The sequence below is a fragment of the Lepidochelys kempii genome, chromosome 2 (genome assembly GCF_965140285.1).
Source record: "Lepidochelys kempii isolate rLepKem1 chromosome 2, rLepKem1.hap1, whole genome shotgun sequence".
Classification (NCBI taxonomy): domain Eukaryota; kingdom Metazoa; phylum Chordata; order Testudines; family Cheloniidae; genus Lepidochelys; species Lepidochelys kempii.
The window spans coordinates 51,843,874-51,864,627 of record NC_136381.1 but is presented as its reverse complement, the minus strand read 5'-3'; the positions used below and the strand labels follow the sequence as shown (position 1 = coordinate 51,864,627).

At 42.9% G+C, this 20,754-nt stretch overlaps 1 protein-coding gene across 3 annotated transcripts; it reads right to left on the bottom strand.

Moving 5' to 3' along the window:
- Window positions 1-408: 408 nt before the first annotated feature.
- On the bottom strand, window positions 409-18,418 carry IMPA1 (inositol monophosphatase 1). Of its 3 annotated transcripts, none has more exons than XM_073330717.2 (9): window positions 18,291-18,417; window positions 15,161-15,242; window positions 13,820-13,953; window positions 12,660-12,764; window positions 12,036-12,081; window positions 11,795-11,903; window positions 10,908-11,016; window positions 3,911-4,062; window positions 409-2,394 (listed from the first exon to the last, which is right to left on the bottom strand). In XM_073330717.2, exons 2-9 carry the CDS (start codon window positions 15,221-15,223, stop codon window positions 2,276-2,278), a joined length of 837 nt encoding a protein of 278 aa, XP_073186818.1. In that variant the 5' UTR covers window positions 15,224-15,242; window positions 18,291-18,417; the 3' UTR covers window positions 409-2,275. The 3 variants fall into 3 exon arrangements, with proteins under 3 accessions (XP_073186818.1, XP_073186819.1, XP_073186820.1); XM_073330718.2 differs by lacking the exon at window positions 18,291-18,417 and adding an exon at window positions 17,805-17,975; XM_073330719.2 differs by lacking the exon at window positions 12,660-12,764 and having other exon boundaries at window positions 18,291-18,418.
- Between the last annotated feature and the right edge of the window lie 2,336 nt (window positions 18,419-20,754).

The window sequence follows — 20,754 nt, the reverse complement described above, 5'->3', positions numbered from 1 at the left end:
TAAGTTTTAAAGGTATAATTAGAATACAAATTTCAAAGGGGTAGCAGTGTTAGTCTGTATCAGCAAAAACAACGAGGAGTCCTTGTGGCACCTTAGAGACTAACAAATGTATTTGGGCATTAGCTTTCATGGGCTAAAACCCACTTCATCTGATGAACTGGGTTATAACCCATGAAAGCTTATGCCCAACTTATGCCTAAATACATTTGTTAGTCTCTAAGATGCCACAAGGACTCCTCTTTTTTTTCAGAATACAAAGTTTTCTAGTTTGACTCTTTTTTATTTTTTATTAAAAACAGTTTTAATATTAATCAAAATTGGCCAGCAACTATTTTATCTGTAATATGGTCTAAACACCTTTGACATTTTGAAACACAGAATGAAAATATCTAAACTTTTCAGACCATCCACTAATAAAGCAATCTTTTTTCTTTTATTATTGCAAACATCTCTCACATCCAGTACTATTTTATACATTTCCATTTTACAAAACAAATCAGTTTAACATCAGAACTTCTGCACAGTTCATATTTCACACTGAAACCCAAATTTCTCACAAAAAGCCATAGACATAATATATTGGCCAGACCTGCTAAGACACCACATTCATATCTTAGATTTAAAAACAATTAAGCTGTGGTGAAGTTCAAAAGATTTTGATTATTTTTTTCCTACAGGGCCCCCAAGAAATGAAATTCTAATGAGTTCCTTCTCCTTGTCATTAGCCCCTGAATTATCATACAATTCTTTATCTCACTAGGGCTAATTGTTTAAAGTGGCATGGAACTGGAGTTTCTAATTAAACATTTCTGTAAAACCAGCAAAACATAACTGATAAAATTCCTTGGAAATTGTATCAAGAGACCTGCAGGTGCTTGTATTTTAAGATACAAAACACCTTTTTCCACAATAAAAAATGAATAAGAACCACAAATTTTCAAAAGTGATCATAACTTGGGGTATCTTAATTAGACATTCAAAATCAGTGGACACTTCTGAAATTTTTGGCCCTAGTTATTAATCAGTCCCCAAATTGACTAAATTTTACTCTAAAATGTACAGTAACTGTTCAATGTACCCAATGATATCAACATAATTCTAAAAATAACTCAGACTGCAAAGGACAACTAACCCTAAGGCTTTGAAATTGGAAAAATTACCATTAAGATTTAAAATACTGTAATTTTGGGGGGGTGGAGGTAGGGATTGCTTTCCAAGTTAATGAGAATTTTTTGAATTTCAAATAGTCTTTAGACTTTGAGGTAGATTCTCCCCTGGAAATGTATGAGTAAGTCCCCTAAACAGTTAATGGGAGCTATGCACACACATCAAGTAGAGAATATGCAAGAGGCAGCATCAACTGAAACCAATGGACCCATTCATCTTACGGTCTTACTTTTAATTATTAGAATAAAGCCCATTTCACTTCTCAGACTTTTGCCTGAAGGCATGACGGGAGGTGTGTACAGAGCTTTCTTCTTCCACATTACATCCTATTTTTTAGGAACAGTGGTCAGTTTTTCTATAGAAGTAATGGACACACAAGTCTAAAAAATAAATGTGTCTACTTTTCTCCAGGTATTTCTCTAAACATTCCCTGCAATAGCAACTGAAATCATTGTTGAATCACCTCTTCCACAGTGATAACATACAAGTGCCCTGAAGTGTGCCAAAAACTAAATGTGACTGCCTCGAAAGTGAGGTCTGGGATCATGTGATCTACTTCTACATTTCCTTCTCCGGTGAGAAATTCTGGACAGACTCATGGCACTGTAAGAATTTAGAGGCTTCATATGGAAATCTCATAAGCAACAATCAACCTAGATTACATTGGGGGAAAACCATGAGAAAACTGGAACCAGGAGCATTAAAATTTCTCTTTTTAACATGATTTAGAGCATTAATTGCTCTCCTGTCTTCCAGTGTGTTATATAAATTGTAAAAATTCCTTTTATGGGATTTGGTCCTTTTTATCGTGAACTCCTTTAAGCAGCTATAAAACTATACAGGAAATAAAATTTACAGCAAAACTGATGTTTTATTTACACAAACTGCAAACTTTGTTAGAATCAGTTCAATAACAGTTTCAAATGGGTCTGGTTTCAAAACCCTATTTAGAAATTAATTTGTAATAAGATACATTCTGTAGAGGTATATTACTACCCATTTAAGTTCAACATGTGACCTTACGTGGGAAGTTATTTTCTAAATTCACAGAGTATGTAACAACTCTTGACAAACTTAGTATTACCACACTTAAGTGCAGTTGTGGTATTCAATTTGTTGCATCGTCCCTTTGTAGGGGGATTATCTGAAGCGCTTTGGCTATTCTCTCTCCTATGGCTCGACTACTTGCAGCAATTATTCTTCGTGACATCAAATCAAATGGTCCTCCTAAAAACAAAGTCAACAACGTAACTGGCTTGTAATCTTAGAAGAATTTTAATCTTGACAAGAATAAGCATTAAGATCAACTGTCAAAATGCAAAACTTAGTCTAGCAGAAAGTGTATTTAACAAAACCAAATCTAAAAAAATTAACAATATATTACAGTGTGTAAAATCAAATTCTCAACACTAACAATGTAAAACACAATCCAGTGGCTCATTCATGTATACAGCAACCAAATTCTTCATGCTACCTAACCTTGGGAAATGCTGCTAAAGGGGATGGGGCCCTAACTCTACTTGGTATATACCGAGCACCCCCTAACAATACAATAACCAAAAAAATGTGTGGTTGCATAAGGGAAGCAGCAGACATTTAACATGTTTCACTTAGAAACTACCTATATTTGATTTTTAGTTTGGAGGAACAGTAAAGGATTTGGCGAGAAATGAATTCGGGAAAAGAGCTAAAAAGAGACACAGCATGACCTCCTCCCCATCTTCTTCAGGGCAAATCTTCAGCCCAGCATAAATACAGAATAGCAGAGCTGTGTGCTGAAGGAGGTTAGGAAGACATCCTCCATGCAACCCACAGAGTGGCTGAAGAGATGTTTTCTTGGGGCTATTTCAGCCCTATGGCTGATGTAAATCCTACAGGCCCCTAATTTGACTCTACCATTGAAGCAAAACTAGAACTTGACCCTTGCTCTGCACAGGGAATGGCCATCAGAAATGGGGACCACCATTACCATGGAGGTGTGTGGGAGCTCTACTTGTATCCCTTTGTATGGGTCTAGATGTTCTCCACTTTCTTTGTAGCCTCTTATTGCCATTGCTTACACAAACATGGAAGAATTTTACTGTCTCTGTGGTTGAATGTATAGCAACATTTCACTTTGGCAGAATTAAAAAGTTACAATTTTTCTGTGCCAGTATAGGTATTTAGCCAATGTAATTAGTTCAGATCAAATTTTGCCCCTGGATAAGCATGCACAAACCTCACTGAATTCAGCTGGTACATAACATTCATACCTGGGAGTACAATTCAGACTGATCATTTACTTTTATATCTTTTTATGCTTTCAAGGCCCGGCTTGACAAGCCCTGGCTGGGATGATTTAGTTGGTGTTGGTCCTGCTTTGAGCAGGCGATCGGACTAGATGACCTCCTGAAGTCTCTTCCAATCTTAATATTCTATGATATCCTAACAGGGAACTATACTACTGCAAGAGACTCAATGCTAGTGAGCAAGAACTTCTGCTAAGTGAACTAAAGGATAAAACAAGGGACAACTATTCTTCTGCGTTAATTTGATGGAAACACTGTTTAATAGAGTAAGAACCACCCAGATGACAGGATGACTGAAAATCTTATTGATATGGGTCCTCATTTTGGTTTACCAGGTGGTTGACAAAAAAGAACAAGAGAACACCCATATACTCCAATGTTCTCCATAGCTCAGTTTTGAATGTATCTACATTAAAAAAAAAAAAAAAAAAATCCTGAAGGTTTCCTTCATTTACCTGATACATCCAGCAGCACTCCACCAGCTTCAGTAATGATAATTCCAGCTCCTGCCATATCCCAGCAATGAATGCCCATCTCATAATATGCATCGGCTCCACCAGTTGCCACAAGGCACATGTTTACAGCTGCTGTACCAACAGCTCTAATCCTAAAACAGATACAGAGATTAGTTAATTGAGAGTAGTTTACAGGAACATAAAAATATTAAAACTAACCAGACAGTGTATATTGGATAGCGTGAATGAAGCAAAGAAGGAAACTAAGGCTAATGTGAAAGCATATTACTGTGAGAAATAAACCAGTATATATTCATTCCTCTGTCTTCTGCTTACTTTCTATCCTAATTGCAAACAAGTGTGCATACATTCATTCCCAGATTTCAGTTGACTAGTGTTAAAAAGAAAGAGTAATTAATATAGTGAATTTAAAGGAAAAGGAGTACTTGTGGCACCTTAGAGACTAACCAATTTATTTGAGCATGAGCTTTCGTGAGCTACAGCTCACTTCATCAGATGCATACTGTGGAAACTGCAGAAGACATTATATACACAGAGACCATGAAACAATACCTCCTCCCACCCCACTCTCCTGCTGGTAATAGCTTATCTAAAGTGATCATCAAGTTGGGCCATTTCCAGCACAAATCCAGGTTCCCTCACCCTCCGCCCCCCCCCCCCCCCACACACACACACAAACTCACTCTCCTGCTGGTAATAGCCCATCCAAAGTGACCACTCTCTTTAAAATGTGTATGATAATCAAGGTGGGCCATTTCCAGCACAAATCCAGGTTTTCTCACCCCCCACCACCCCCCTCCAAAACCACACACACAAACTCACTCTCCTGCTGGTGCTGTTGTCATCATGAATAGGTCGGAATATGAACAAGACGCTGCTCGGCAGCTCTCCAACACCACTTTCTACAAGCCATTACCCTATGATCCCACTGAGAGTTACCAAAAGCAACTACAGCATTTGCTCAAGAAACTTCCTGAAAAAGCACAAGATCAAATCCGCACAGACACACCCCTGGAACCCCAACCTGGGATATTCTATCTACTACCCAAGATCCATAAACCTGGAAATCCTGGGTGCCCCATCATCTCAGGCATTGGCACCCTGACAGCAGGATTGTCTGGCTATGTAGACTCCCTCCTCAGGCCCTACGCTACCAGCACTCCCAGCTACCTTCGAGACACCACTGACTTCCTGAGGAAACTACAATCCATCGGTGATCTTCCTGATAACACCATCTTGGCCACTATGGATGTAGAAGCCCTCTACACCAACATTTCACACAAAGATGGACTACAAGCCATCAGGAACACTATCCCCGATAATGTCACGGCTAACCTGGTGGCTGAACTTTGTGACTTTGTCCTTACCCATAACTATTTTACATTTGGGGACAATGTATACCTTCAGATCAGCGGCACTGCTATGGGTACCCGCATGGTCCCACAGTATGCCAACATTTTTATGGCTGACTTAGAACAACGCTTCCTCAGCTCTCGTCCCCTAACGCCCCTACTCTACGTGCGCTATATTGATGACATCATCATCTGGACCCATCGAAAAGAAGCCTTGAGGAATTCCACCATGATTTCAACAATTTCCATCCCACCATCAACCTCAGCCTGGTCCAGTCCACACAAGAGATCCACTTCCTGGACACTACAGTGCTAATAAACAATGGTCACATAAACACCACCCTATACCGGAAATCTACTGACTGCTATTCCTACCTACATGCCTCCAGCTTTCACCCTGACCACACCACACGATTCATTGTCTACAGCCAAGCTCTGCGATACAACCGCATTTGCTCCAACCCCTCAGACAGAGGCAAACACCTACAAGATCTCTATCAAGCATTCTTACAACTACAATACCCACCTGCGGAAGTGAAGAAACAGATTGATAGAGCCAGAAGAGTTCCCAGAAGTCACCTACTACAGGACAGGCCTAACAAAGAAAATAACAGAACGCCACTAGCTGTCACCTTCAGCCCCCAACTAAAACCCCTCCAACGCATTGTTAAGGATCTACAACCTATCCTGAAGGATGACCCAACACTCTCACAAATCTTGGGAGACAGGCCAGTCCTTGCCTACAGACAGCCCCCCAACCTGAAGCAAATACTCACCAACAACCACATACCACACAACAGAACCACTAACCCAGGAAACTATCCTTGCAACAAAGCCCGTTGCCAACTGTGCCCACATATCTATTCAGGGGACACCATCAAAGGGCCTAATAACATCAGCCAAACTATCAGAGGCTCGTTCACCTGCACATCCACCAATGTGATATATGCCATCATGTGCCAGCAATGCCCCTCTGCCATGTACATTGGTCAAACTGGACAATCTCTACGTAAAAGAATAAATGGACACAAATCAGATGTCAAGAATTATAACATTCATAAACCAGTCGGAGAACACTTCAATCTCTCTGGTCACGCAATCACAGACATGAAGGTCGCTATCTTACAACAAAAAAAACTTCAAATCCAGACTCCAGCGAGAAACTGCTGAATTGGAATTCATTTGCAAATTGGATACTATTAATTTAGGCTTAAATAGAGACTGGAAGTGGCTAAGTCATTATGCAAGGTAGCCTAACCCCCCCCCCCCCCCCGACGTTCTGGTTAAACTTGGATTCATGCTGGAAATGGCCCACCTTGATTATCATGCACATTGTAGGGAGAGTGGTCACTTTGGATGAGCTATTACCAGCAGGAGAGTCAGTTTGTGTGTGGGGTTTTTGGAGGGGGGTGGGAGGGTGAGAAAACCTGGATTTGTGCTGGAAATGGCCCACCTTGATTATCATATACATTGTAAAGAGAGTGGTCACTTTGGATGGGCTATTACCAGCAGGAGAGTGAGTTTGTGTGGGGGGGGCGGAGGGTGAGAAAACCTGGATTTGTGCTGGAAATGGCCCAACTTGATGATCACTTTAGATAAGCTATTACCAGCAGGAGAGTGGGGTGGAAGGAGGTATTGTTTCATGGTCTCTGTGTATATAATGTCTTCTGCAGTTTCCACAGTATGCATCCGATGAAGTGAGCTGTAGCTCACGAAAGCTCATGCTCAAACAAATTGGTTAGTCTCTAAGGTGCCACAAGTACTCCTTTTCTTTTTGTGAATACAGACTAACACGGCTGTTACTCTGAAACCTGAATTTAAAGGATATCACTTTCAAAATTGCTTTCAAGGTGAAAGCATGAGGCGTGTTTAAATAACCCAAGATAAACATTATTAAAAATATCCACCTTTGAAATAATGGATAGTCCACTTTGCTTTGTGAGTGGTAATTAGTATGCAATTTAAATTGTTGTCTGATTGGAAAAGTTACTTAGCATTTCATTTCACAACTGAGTAAACAAGCAGCTTTCTTGACTTTTGCAAAAATGTAAATGCAATTCTCACATAAAACAAATAACTATGCAGTGTAAATCAGCTATAAATAGGACATTTTCAATATTCTTTTCTCTTTCATATTCACAGTACTCATCAGCATTGTTGTCCTGAACAAGTTGTACAATTACCTTTTAGTGAACTTGTCAGATATCACATATTTTCATATATCAGACATATAACAATTCAATCTAGATTTTATTGGTAATTAAAGCAGGGTGGCGCTCAAGCCAAGGGAAGAGCCAGTTTAATCATCTGTGACCCTTGATTTACAAACAGCATATAGCTGGCAGCTTAGAACTTCAAAGTGAAGATTCAGAATTGAACAGACAATACTACTGTGCTCTGAGCAAAGGTAGTTTAACTCTTCATTTCACAGAAAACTTTAAATCTGTATTCAAGTGTAGACAGGTGATACCTTGTTTCATGATATCAAAAATCTTTGTGGAAGTATGAATGGCATATGTGGTCAAGGAATCAGAAAGGAGCCTAAGAATCCTGGAAGAAAGGATATTTCCAGGCTGGTACTCTGGGCCCAATCTTGCAATCCTTATTCATGTAAGTATTCCCACTAAACTCAGTGAGAATACTTGTATGAATAAAAGTTACATGACCAGGACTATAACTAGGCATTTTAGCACCCTGGGCGAGCAAGCATATTTGCGCCCCTACCGTTTTTCATCATCATTTTTCTGCCTCCACTGCTTCGTGCCCTGGGCAGTTCTCCTGCTTGCCCCACCCGGGTTTCGGCCCTATGCATGACTGGACCCTTTAAGCCAGATACATATAAGTAAGGCTGGTCAAAAAGTATCCATTGAAACTGTGTTTATGATAAAAAATTGAATTGAAAATGGAAAATTGAATTTTTGTGGAAAAATTTGTTGGCCAAAAACCAAAAACTACAGTCCGTGGCTGAAATTTTTTGTCTGCAAGAAAAAAAAAATTCTGAAAAGTTCTACATAACAGTTACAGTTTACCTCCTGATTTTTCTCCTTAGTTACATCAGAGAAGGGGAACCTAGATAACTGGATAAATCTTCTATGTATCTAGTTTCTATGATTTCACATGACTTTTTCCAAATGTCTGTGCCAGAAGGTATAAAACATGATTTCAGAAAAAAATAGAAGACTTAATTTTTTGAACCCAGTATAAAATGATACTTTTTAGACCAGAGAAACTAACATTTAGTTCAAAGTATATTCCAAAGTTTTTAAATCCACAATGCTGTTTTGATTGGCATGGACAGTACTATATATCCTACTTTCTAAACAATAATCAATTAAGCAGGTTTTCCAAGGTAAATTCATGTTTTTTTCATTCAAGGCCTTGGGTTTAAATAAAGCCATGAGGATCTGTAAGAATAGCTGAGATTACAAAGTTTAGTACCTCTCTCCATGGGCATAATTTGGGGATGGCGGGGCATTGCCCCCCAAACTGCAAGCATCAGGTAGGTGCAGAATTTGCCCCCCCTCCACACAGGGCCACCATTTAGGGGGGCAGGGGGACACCTGCTCGCTCCTGAATTTTGTACCAGAGGTCTGCTCGTGGTGCACACCCCAGCCCCAGGAACAGCTCTTCACTGCAGCACTGTGCAGTGAGGGTCCCTTCCTCCAGGAGCCGGCGATTCACCAGTCAGTTTCCTCCTCTGCTGCACTAGCTCACCCATCCCGTCCCGCTCCACCAATCAGCAGCTGAGATTATATGGAGTGACAGTCCTCCAAACAGATAGTAGTGGGGCAGTGAGCAGGCCCCTGGGGGTGGGGCAGGCAAGGATGGGGAGCACAGGATCTCGGGGGGGGGGGGGGGGGGGGAGAGGAGAGCATAGCACACCCCATGGTGGAGATGGGTCGGGGAGAGCACAGGGTCCCCAGTTGTGTTGGTGGGGGAGCACAGGGTCCCCTGTGGTGACAGTGGGGAGGAGAGGGAAAGCACAGAGCCCCCAGCGGTGGGGGTGTTGGAACCTGCGGGGTTGGAGGGGAGTTGGGAGGGCATAGGGCTGTGCCCTAATGGAGGAGGCAGCTGAGAGGGAACAGTCCCTACTGCAAAGATTCTGAGGGATGGGGAGCTGCAGAAGACTGGGGGCCTAGGAGCAGCTAAGTGGGTCTTGGGGTCAGTTTGCCCTCAGAGAAGCAGGGAGCAACCTCTCCTCCCCATGGGAAGAGGCTGGGGACAGATCCTTCTAGTCCAGAGCTGTCATGTCCACTAGTGGTTGTAGCTTCAAGGGCAGGTATGCGTCCGTGCTGTGCTGCAAATTCTGCCATTGGTGCTGAGCTCATGGGGGATGAAAGCTGTGCTTCTGGCCAACCCAGAGATCGACATGTACTCCACCGACAACCCCCCCATCACGTAAGTCCCCTTCAGCTACCACCAGTAGGCATCTCAAAAGCTGACTAATATTACAGTAGCGCCCAAAGACCTTAAATCAGTAGGAGTCCCCCATTGTGCTAGGCATTATACAAACCATTAAGAAGGCCCAGTTCCTGCTCCACAGATATCAATCTAATCCTTTTAATTCCATATGACAGGCAGACTAGTATTGTTATTCCCATTTTAGAGCAATGGGAACTGAGACACAGTGTCCAAACACAGAATGGTACTTTTTGAGAAAATTCCATATTTTAAAGCTGAGGAAAAAAAAAACAGTTTCTAAATTATAAACAAGGCTCTTGGTTTTTTTTCTCAGCTTTAAAATATGGCATTTTCTCAGTGTTTGGTTTTAAATATTCTCCTGTGAGAAATGCTACTCAATCACTGTAGTGTTGTGATTAAGAGCCTCTGGAAATTAAGTAGATATTAAACTGAAGTGAAAACTTGAAAGTGTCAGTTTCACTCCTGTTTAAAGTCAGTTTCTAGTCTATTAGTATTTGTATTAGGGTAACACATCTAGAACCCCAGCCAGATGCAGTATAAACTCACAGGGCCTTGCACTAGTAGAATGTTTCCAAAAGTTAAATTATCTAGTCCAAGCTTGGTGAACTGAAAAAAGTTAGTAGCCTAAATGATAGAAAATAATCTAGATTTTTCTACAATTGTGTCAACTGCTGTATTCAAGAGTAGTAACAAAGTAAGAATATACATTAAAATTTTAAACCTAACCAGTGTCCCTTTATTTAATTTTCTTTCTTTATATAGGAATTAGATATAGTGCTCCTGTCAGCTAATTTCTAAGTAGTTATCTGCAAAAAGCTAGAGTTTTCAGGTGCCTAAGTAGCCCCTCAAATCATGGCTAAAGTTGCCCCCCCCCCCACCTCCCAATCTGAAATGGCTCCCTGCCCACGCGTGACCCCACGGACCTGACTGGAGCTGCTTCTCTCCTCCAAATATAGAGGTCAAACTACGTCTATGCCTCTCTCTCATCATGATAAATAACAATGTTGCATAAATCTTGTCTCTTATGTACACTTCCTTGGTAAAAGCCACAAGACAAAATTTAAATCAAGATATCATCCCCCCCCCTTTTTTTTTAAATTACAGCAAAGAAAGCTGAGTTTGACTGCCATTTTCCTTTCTAAAAATCACGTTTGGTGCAAGCTTCAAGCAGAGGATGAAGAACAAATTAAAAAATACCTTACCCATGAACAGGAATACTGAGAAGCCTTTCCATGTTAGAAAGGACTACCTTTAAAGTCTCTGGTTCACGGTTAGATCCCATTTCTGTTACTAAAAGTGATTTTGTAATATCTGGAAAGGGAAAAAGTGACAATTTTTTTCCCCCAACAGCTTGACATAGATAAGGACAATATTTAAGCATTTGAGTATATCATGCACTTTCACTGATTGCTCATTGTAATAAACATTCATCTCACATGTTCACTTTATATTCAATATAACATAGAACTAACTATTTTTGGCTAGACACTAACAGGAAGAAAAACTTAGCCAAAAAAAAAAAAAAAAAGCACTGTCCAGTCTCACTTTGTGCATGTGTTCACTGGGGTTTATTTATATCGCGAATTGCGATTCTTAGTAAGAATCAGAACATTTTTCAAATCGTTAAGGTCTTGATGCAGTCAAGTATTTAAACATGGACTTAACTCATGTAAGTTGAGAAACAGGTGAACAGTGGTACAAATAAAGTTAGGCCTACACTTAAATGTTTTGCAGGTTCATGGCTGAAATAAGACTAATTTTTTGGTAGTTTTGTCACTGTTTCTAAACAAACCAGTTTAACAAATATAGGCGATAAAACTCCCAAATTTCTTAATTTTATTTTTATTTTATAACATTCACAAGCATGTTACGTGCTTCAAAGAAAACGAAATAAGAGATCTTTCTCAAAGGGCTTACACTCTATGGACAAATAAGTGTATATTTATGCAGGGATGTGAGTGAGGAATAGCTATGAGAAAAGGAGACATTATACATCACTGGTTTCTAATAATTATATTTTGGAAAAAATAAATGTAAGAATTTCCATCCTCATTCCCCTTTCCAAAATAAGCTAATCAGTACAACTCACCTTCTTGCCCTGATACTTGAAGCTTCTGACCATTGCAAAATGCACCTTTTCCTTTCCTGCCAGTGTACATTTTGTCTTCCACACAACTGTATACAACTCCAAATTCAATCTGCAAAAAATAAATGTTTCTTTTCCATTAGTGTGGAAATGCCAGTTTTACATAAAGAGAGTGGTGGTTAATAATATGTTATGAATTTGATTGTATTTCTCTGTTGGATGCTAAGTAATAAAATAAATATACCTTTTTGTTGACAACAAAGCCAATCGAAACTGCCACAAATGGAAACCTTTAACACAAAACAAAATATTTTACTAACTTATAATTGAGATATTATGTTTCTTTTGTTACTATACATTTTTAAAGTCCTAGTTGTACTCCAGCTGTGTAATAACAGAGGAAATATGGAAGGTGTAAGCTATCAAGGGTGCTCTTCTGGAACTTTTCAGCTACTATCCTTTGCCACCAAACAGGCTCAGCAATGCCAACTGTAATTATAAAGCGTTTATTTGTTAATACTGCATCTTTTGCTTTCGAACTTTCTGGTTGATATTTGCAGCAAAATGGGTGTTTTCTTCTAACTCTGTACTAATTATACTACATAACATACTCAAGGCATGCCAGCTGTTGGTTACAGCTGGAAAGCATTCTATTTGAGAGCATTATAGTACTTGCAGAAGTTCTTGTAATACTTGCCTGGCTGTTTCTAATCAAATACAAGAAACTCAAGATCTATAATGAGATGCAATGAACACAATTGCAAACACCATTAAACATGATTACTTGAATGGTTCCAGAGAAACAGCAAAAAAATTCTAGTCTAAATGTTGCCCAATTTAAGTAGTAATCAAAAATAAACAGATATACCTGTGTACAAAATTAGTAGTTCCATCAATAGGGTCAATAATCCACGTGGGATTATCTGTCAAGGTACTGCCTTCTCCAGCTGCAACAGATTCTTCTCCAATGAAACTAGGGTCGCCAAAATATATTTAAAACACGAATAGGTTAAGAGGCTAGAATTTAACTTTGCTGTGGGTGATGTTTATCAGTCTTAAAAGAAAACCAGATATAACCTGAAAATTAAACAGCAGTTAATGTGAAATTTAACTGAAAACAGCTAAATTGCAATTGGTATCTCAGCAAGCTGGAGAGCTACCTGTTGAGGAGTGATATTAGTACTAGAGGCACAATATTAGAGATAGTAAAAATGTTTCTATCCTTTAATATTAGTTTACAAAATTTAGCATTACTTTGAACATAAGATTGAAGTTTCTCTTATTAGAGCAGTCTGTTTTACCATTTTTCCATATATTCAGTGTCATGAGGTCATAGTACCATACAACGATGTAAAAAACTAGAGGACAACAGGGAATTTTGGCAAAATTGTTTTATGTAAACTGTACTAAACATAAGCAATAAGTCAATTGGGGGGCTGCCTTGGGGAGGAACGTCAATTAAGCAAAATACATGAAATTCCCATTCAAGAAACCATTTATTTCTGAAGAACTGGGAAGATTGAGGGATATAATTAAAAACTCTTTAGAGAATACGTGCAGTTCTTGGTCATGTACGACCAGAAGGCCTTTTCCTGTGCCAAAGTGTACTATGACTACACACCATCAGGTACAAGTACAAAATCAGAAATATTTAGACAGACCTCACAGTAAGTGCCACTTAAATATTTGCAAAAAGAAAAGGAGTACTTGTGGCACCTTAGAGACTAACCAATTTATTTGAGCATGAGCTTTCGTGAGCTACAGCTGAGCTGTAGCTCACGAAAGCTCATGCTCAAATAAATTGGTTAGTCTCTAAGGTGCCACAAGTACTCCTTTTCTTTTTGCAAATACAGACTAACACGGCTGTTACTCTGAAACCTGTCACTTAAATATTTAACATCTGAAGTTATGGAGTTCTTCCTTAACTTCCTGGCAATCTCATATTAAATTTCCTTGAGAAAAAAGAAAGACTCCATTCTTTATCCCTTCAGCCACCATTAGCAATTAAAATATCAACAGAAGTTGTACCTGTGAGAAGGATACTTTTCTTTTATAGAAGAAATAATCATTTTTTCCACTTTTTGATCAGTGACTGTCACTAGATCTGCTGGTGAGCTTTTAACCATAATGGATATTTCCTCTTTCAATGCTTCCCGGACTACCTGTAAAGAATATTATTTTGTTTATAAGAAACTTCAGGAAAATACTAATTATTCTGGCTTCCAGGAAAGTCCAACACATCTTTATTCTTTTCTGACTGTAATAATCTGATCCTAATTTACACATGTGCTTAATTTCATGTACTGCAAGTAATCTCATTTAAGGCTGGAACATTGGTCAGCTCCGTTTTGTTAGGAGCTGTTTTAAAATTTCTTACTCTTACAATATTTTAGCATTAACAATGCTTCAAAGCTGTAATAAAATATTGAATGCTGCACCCAGGTAAATTATTTCCAGGCCAGGCCATACACATATGACTGAATCTCTGCCTCCCAGCCAAGAAAATCCTACTGAGGACTTCTAATGAAATGAGATGAACCTTTGTTTGAGGGAATGCTTACTGAGGCAGTTGAAGGGAGTTCAATATTTACTGTGATTCTGAAAACTGTGTGGCTGGTATATGCCCTCACCTTACCTGCATGCACAATAAGAGGCTACTGTATAGAAGCAGAGGCAGGAAGTGGAGGCCTGCCCATCCACCCTACCCCATGGCTCCTCAGAGATCTGCTAGCTCTTTTTCTTGCTCTCCTGCCATGTTAGACCACAGCCAGAGGGGAAAACACCTATGGTGAGGGAGCAGGAGCTGTTGCCTGGCAAGGGAGAGAGCCTCAATGAAAGGGGGAGGTGGGAAGGAGAAGGCAAATTGTCTGCCCAAGGACTAGAGAGGCACCATAGTAGAAGCAGGTTTCCCATGAGAAGAGACATAGGACTGCGGAAAAACCACTCAGAGAAAATGCTGCCAGTAGCCATGCACACTGAAGTACAGTACAAAACTGTTCAGACAGAAAAACAGTGGTATGAGGGACAAATGAGATGCTACAGCAGCAAGGGAACTTAAAGGGAAACACTTTTAACCAAATTTAAAGTACCAAAAGTGTTCGTGCAACAAGGAGAAAGGATAAACCACAAATCATTGCTAAGTATCAACCTGAGGAGTTGCAAAGATTTTTTCCTAAATTAGCCTAGTCAAGAACAGGATAGTTTCCTATTTTGAACTTAATGCCGTTTTGCTTTTGAAAATTATGCTAATTTATGGGGTTTTTTTGACAAAATATAGAGGTGGAATATCTGAGCAAACTTAAAGTAAAATTCCCCTAAAAGACATACATGAGTTTCTCTAGACAGTAATTTATAAGTAAGTTTACATACCTCTCCAGCCTTTCTTGCTAAAGTAACTGCATAATCCATGCATTGTTGCCAAGGATCAGCCATCTTATCCTAGGTACAGTACCTATTGGGTAGATTTGTTAACATAAATTCTTAATAAAGTAAAAGCTGCGTCATCTGGCACTTTACCAACCGGAAAACTCTAGAAACCGGCATTTCTGCTATCTCCCAATACAAATCTTCAATGAGGCTGCCAGGTGTCCGGTTGTCCCTGCTGCACCTAGGCAGAGGAATGGCCAAGGGGGCTCCGTGTGCTGCCCCACCCTGCGTGCTGGCTCCGCAGCTCCCGCTGGCCGGGAACTGTAGCCAGTGGGAGCTGTGGGGGTGACGCCTGTGGGCAGAGGCAGCACACAGAGCTGCCCGGTTGCGCCTCCGCCTAGGGGCATGACGCTATTTGCAGGGAGATGCCCAAGGTGAGCACTGCCCGGATCTGGGACTCTGAACCCCTCTCCCGCACCCCAACCCCCACACCCTGAACCCTTCTCCCACACCCAAACTCCCTCCCTCCATTGGTAAGCATAACTCTTAGTTAACCAGAATTTTTAACTAACCAGCACCCCCCATTATGCTCATCCAAAGATGCTAGACAACGAAAGCTTGCCTTTTCTCCACAGTACAGGGGTTAATTCATGAAAACACTAAAGCTTTGCTTTGTTCATGCATTGCTGGATAATTTGAAGTTTAGATCATTATTATTAGTTTTCTATACTTTTAAAAACAAGCAGGCAAGATTAAACAAGACACTAATAAGCATAGACCCTGAAACTGGAAAGACATACATGTGTGCTTAACTTTACATAGGGTGGGCAGTCAGCGACTTTGATGGGAGTACTAACCATGTATAAAGTTGTTAGAATTTTCACTATAATTTGCTTTGGATGAAAAACTGGCATATTTCTAACTATTTTTAAACCAAGTTTGGGTTAAATTACTTCAGACATTTTAAAACCAGAAAGCAAAATAAGTAATTGTCCTATTTTGGAGATACATTCCACACTCAGACCCCTCAAAAATGGTTAATTCCCCATAGAAAAATTTACAGAATATCGTAATTACTTTAGTACACAGTTGCCTGTACATTCTCAAGATATTCTGAACCAGTCTGAAAACACACTATCAATATTATAATTTAGGTAAGTTTGCACAAGCAGTGTAATACACAATGTGCTACACAATATTTTTAGATAAAATTAATTTTAATGACATAAAATTAGTGTGTGACCCACTAGATTATATGAACTGTAGGAACCTCTTGCATTTCTAGGGATTATTTATTTATTTGAAACAGAAAGTAGAGTCCAAGTACTCTAAAACCTATTCTGGAGAACCTGCTTTAACCTGATGGGTCCACCACTGAACTCCATCAATACTGCTCCTGAAACTGAGAAAGGCATTGCTAAAAAGCAACACAATGCAAAGTATTCTTCCCATGGCAGAAAAGTCTGTTGAATTAAGAGCATGCTGTCAATCTAGTTAAATATCACAGCACTTATAATAAAGATTGCTGTAGAAATGTAAAAATAATCATGTTAGGCTACTGGATTTAGTAGGAACGGCATTAAGTAGAATAAAGTTATATAGCCAGTAAAGATCTATGATGATAATGCGTAAAGTTACTATATTTCAGGTTCCCAAAAAGAGGATACAGCTGGAGGTGGGCGGGGGGGGGAACAGGGTGCAGCTGGAGGGGGTATTTGGGGACACACTAGAGGGGTGTATGTGTTACTGGGAGGCAGGGTTACCACCTTTCTCATTGCTGATAACCAGACCCCTGAGGCCCTGCCTCCTGCCCCACCTCTTTCCCACAAGATCTGTCTCTGCTTCCCCTCTTCCCTCAAGGCACCACTCCCATTGCTGGTTCCTCCCCTCCACATCTCAAGGAGCCTGCCTGCAGGTAGAAGGCAGCCCCAGTTGAGCAGGGGCTTGTGCAGATTTATGATCCAGTGCCCCTCCTGCCCCATAGTAACCGTGTTTTTGATTTGGTTGCCATTTAGGGTTGCAGGTCCTCTTTTCCACTGGACTTTCAGGTAAAAAAAAATCAGGCACCTGCCAACCATAAATTGCACCCAGAAGCCAAAACCCTGACTGTCTGGGTAAAACCTGAACTGGTGATAACCCTACTGGGAGAGGGCACTGCTAGAAAGGTGTGTATACTGGGAGGGGTGCCTGAGGGATGGGGGAGGAGATACCTCCAGCCTTACCCCAGAGATGGGGGGAGGGTAGTGTTGCTCCCTACCATGCTGGCAGGATGCTGGCGCAGACCTAGGATACATTGCCAGCCCGTCAATCGGCACCTTCCTGCAGCCCTCTCCCTAGGGCTGGGACCCAGGTGGGCTGGGAGCCCACAGCCCTGGCTGCAGCGGAAGGGACCAACCAGGGCAGGGAGACAGACAGCTCTGTCTGAGCTGCAATGCTGGCTCACAAAAATCCCAGGCATCGCCTCTCATTTGGAAAAAGTCTTTCCGGGCAGAGAGAGAGGATCACAGAATATGACGTGTCCAAGGAAACCCAGAGGTAGGCTGGGAACCCCAGATAACGGGACCTTAGAACGAGCAGCAGGTAAGACAATCCACCAACTTTATCCCTGGCCACCGGAGTGAGGCCTTGCCTACCGATGGAAACTGACCCAGACAGCTGTTCTGGAGTAATGAACCCGGCACAATCCCTGCGCGCGCGCCTGGTGTGCGACGGGGGCGCCCTCTTCTGGTTCACGTCAATCCAGCCCGGATCCAGGTGCCTCACCCGCGACGGCAACGCTCACAGCGGAGAGCAGCCGCGGAGTAACGGCTAGGGCTGGCTACGGAACAACCCAGGAGCGCCCCCCCTCCCCCCGCGAGCCGACTCCCACACCCCGCCGGCCCGCGGCTGTCCCGCTCGCTCACTGGCCCCGCGAGCGTAACCCCCGAACCGGGCCGCGCCTGCGCTCGGGGCCCAGCGCCCCCAGCCGCCCCCGAGAGTCTCTGCCCGCCGGGCGCCGTCCCGGGCTCGGCGGCTACCGGGGACCCGCGGTGCTGTCTGTGCCGCTACACCGGCGCCTCCGCCGGCTGACACCGACCCGCCTGCGGCCGTCGGACGCCGGGTAGCCCCGGGCGGGGCGTCCCCCACCGCTTACCTCACGCAGCCCGTGCCCGGCTCCCTGTCAGGGCTGGGGCTGAGGCAGTGACCCTCGCAGAAGCATCCCGAGCTGGTGCGCATGCGCGAGCGCAAGCCCTTTGCCGCCCCCTTCCCTTCCTTGGGCCCGATTTCCCCCTCCTCCCCGCCCTGTCTGACCGGCCGTCCCTCTGCGCCTGCGCGAGGCTAGTCCCGCTCGGCGTCCCTCCCCGCGCCTGCGTTCTCGGGGCGGTCGCAGCACAGCGGGGGGAGGGGTGATCTCGGGGACGGAGGACGAGGGGGTTTTAGGCCAGGTCTGCCCGTGACGTCACTAGCGGGACCGTGCGGGTTTCAGGGGGCGTGACACGCGGGGACTCGGCAGATCTGGGGCCGAGGCATTTATCCAGCGCGCTCTCTCACTGTTCCCTGTGGCCCGCCGGACCCACTGCTCCCCATCTCCGCGGGCCTCCCCTCCGCCTGTATCGTTGTGCCAGCTCTCACTCCTGCCTCGGGGGTGTTGAGGTGGATTAAGCTTCTGAGGAGCCCTGGGTCAGAGCAAGTGGGGGCCCTGCCCGACTGCAGCCCCACCCCGCCCCCTGCGTGGGAAATGGGGTTGAGGCATGGGGGGTTACCCTGCTCTGCCCACCCGGCACTCCTGCCAGGGAATGGGGCCAGTCCCAGTGCCCCAATCTGGCAGGAGCAGGGCCAGCCCCCAGGTCTGCTCCCCGGCAGGAGTGCTGCGCACGTTGAGGCACGGGGGGCACCCGCATGGGCCCAGTGGCTAATCCGCCATGGCTGTGGTGCATTCCCATGGCCTACCTACCTCATTGCCATCCAAGTTCAGGGATGCTGCTGTATTCCCTATCGTCCAGTAATGGCACCCATTCTATGCTCTGCAGACAACACCTCTTTTGGGTGCAGGCCTATGTCTCTTTATCCCTCCTGCTCAGGGTATTTCCATGCTGCACAGTTCCTTGCCTACAGGGTGAATTTCCCCAGGAAATCAGACTGCCTCAGCAGGCCTGCTTTGCCTTCTCAGAGATAACAAACAATGTAATTGCCTACAGTTAATTTACCACACAGTTCTTTCTAAGCAAACACATTTATTATTAAGGTAAAAGCATTAGAGAGAAAACGCATTAAAAACAATAAAAAAACCTACATGCACGCCAATTAGCTAGATCACTCACAACTTCAACAAGGGCTCTAGCAGGTGAACAGTCCTTCAATCCCCACACTGGCGGTTTTGTTTGGTCACAGGTCCATAACAATGTTACCTCAGAACAAGCATGCCCATGAATCTGAGATTCCCTTCCTTCCTTTGGGTATCTGATCTGGCCTTACATAATAGGTGATCAGAAGACAAAAGGTCCCCTTCTCAAGAGGTAGCATCAAGAGATTGGGTTCAGAGGTGAGAAATTTACATTCCTTCCCTCCAGATATTTCCTAAGAAACTCACTCAACATTCGCAAAAAGAAAAGGAGTACTTGTGGCACCTTAGAGACTAACCAATTTATTTGAGCATGAGCTTTCGTGAGCTACAGCTCACTTCATCAGATGCATACCGTGGAAACTGCAGCAGACTTTATAGATACACAGAGAATATGAAACAATACCTCCTCCCACCCCACTGTCCTGCTGGTAATAGCTTATCTAAAGTGATCATCAGGTTGGGCCATTTCCAGCACAAATCCAGGTTTTCTCACCCTCCACCCCCCCACACACAAATTCACTCTCCTGCTGGTGATAGCCCATCCAAAGTGACAACTCTTTACACAATGTGCATGATAATCAAGTTGGGCCATTTCCTGCACAAATCCAGGTTCTCTCACCCCCTCACCCCCCTCCCAAAAACCACACACACAAACTCACTATCCTGCTGGTAATAGCTCATCCGAAGTGACCATTCTCCCTACAATGTGCATGATAATTAAGGTGGGCCATTTCCAGCACAAATCCAGGTTTTCTCACATCCCCCCCACCCCCATACACACACAAACTCACTCTCCTGCTGGTAATAGCTCATCCAAACTGACATGGCTGTTACTCTGAAATCACTCAACATTAAAAGTTCACACTGTTTCTAACAGTTGAAGCTTACAACACTTCCTAGGGTTTACATTAGTCAGGTCTCCTCCCTAGAGACATTACATACAGGTCCACAACAAACATTTGCCTTTTGAATACAATGAACTTCTAAGGGTATGTCTACCCTGGCAGAGTTACAGTGCTGCTCAGAGAGTGCTGAAAGGAAACTGCTGTTGTTTGTTCACGCTGACAGCTGCCTGCGCAATAGCATGTTCACACTTGCGGCACTTGCAGCGGTATTCAGAGCAGTGCACTCTGGGCAGCTATCTCACAGAGCATCTCTTCCTCTTCCACCACTAAGAGTTGTGGGAAGGAGGAGGGGGTCATGGGGCATCCTGGGTCTGGATGGCTTTGCATCCCATCCATGCCTGTGCTTTCATCTGCATTTGGTGCCTTCT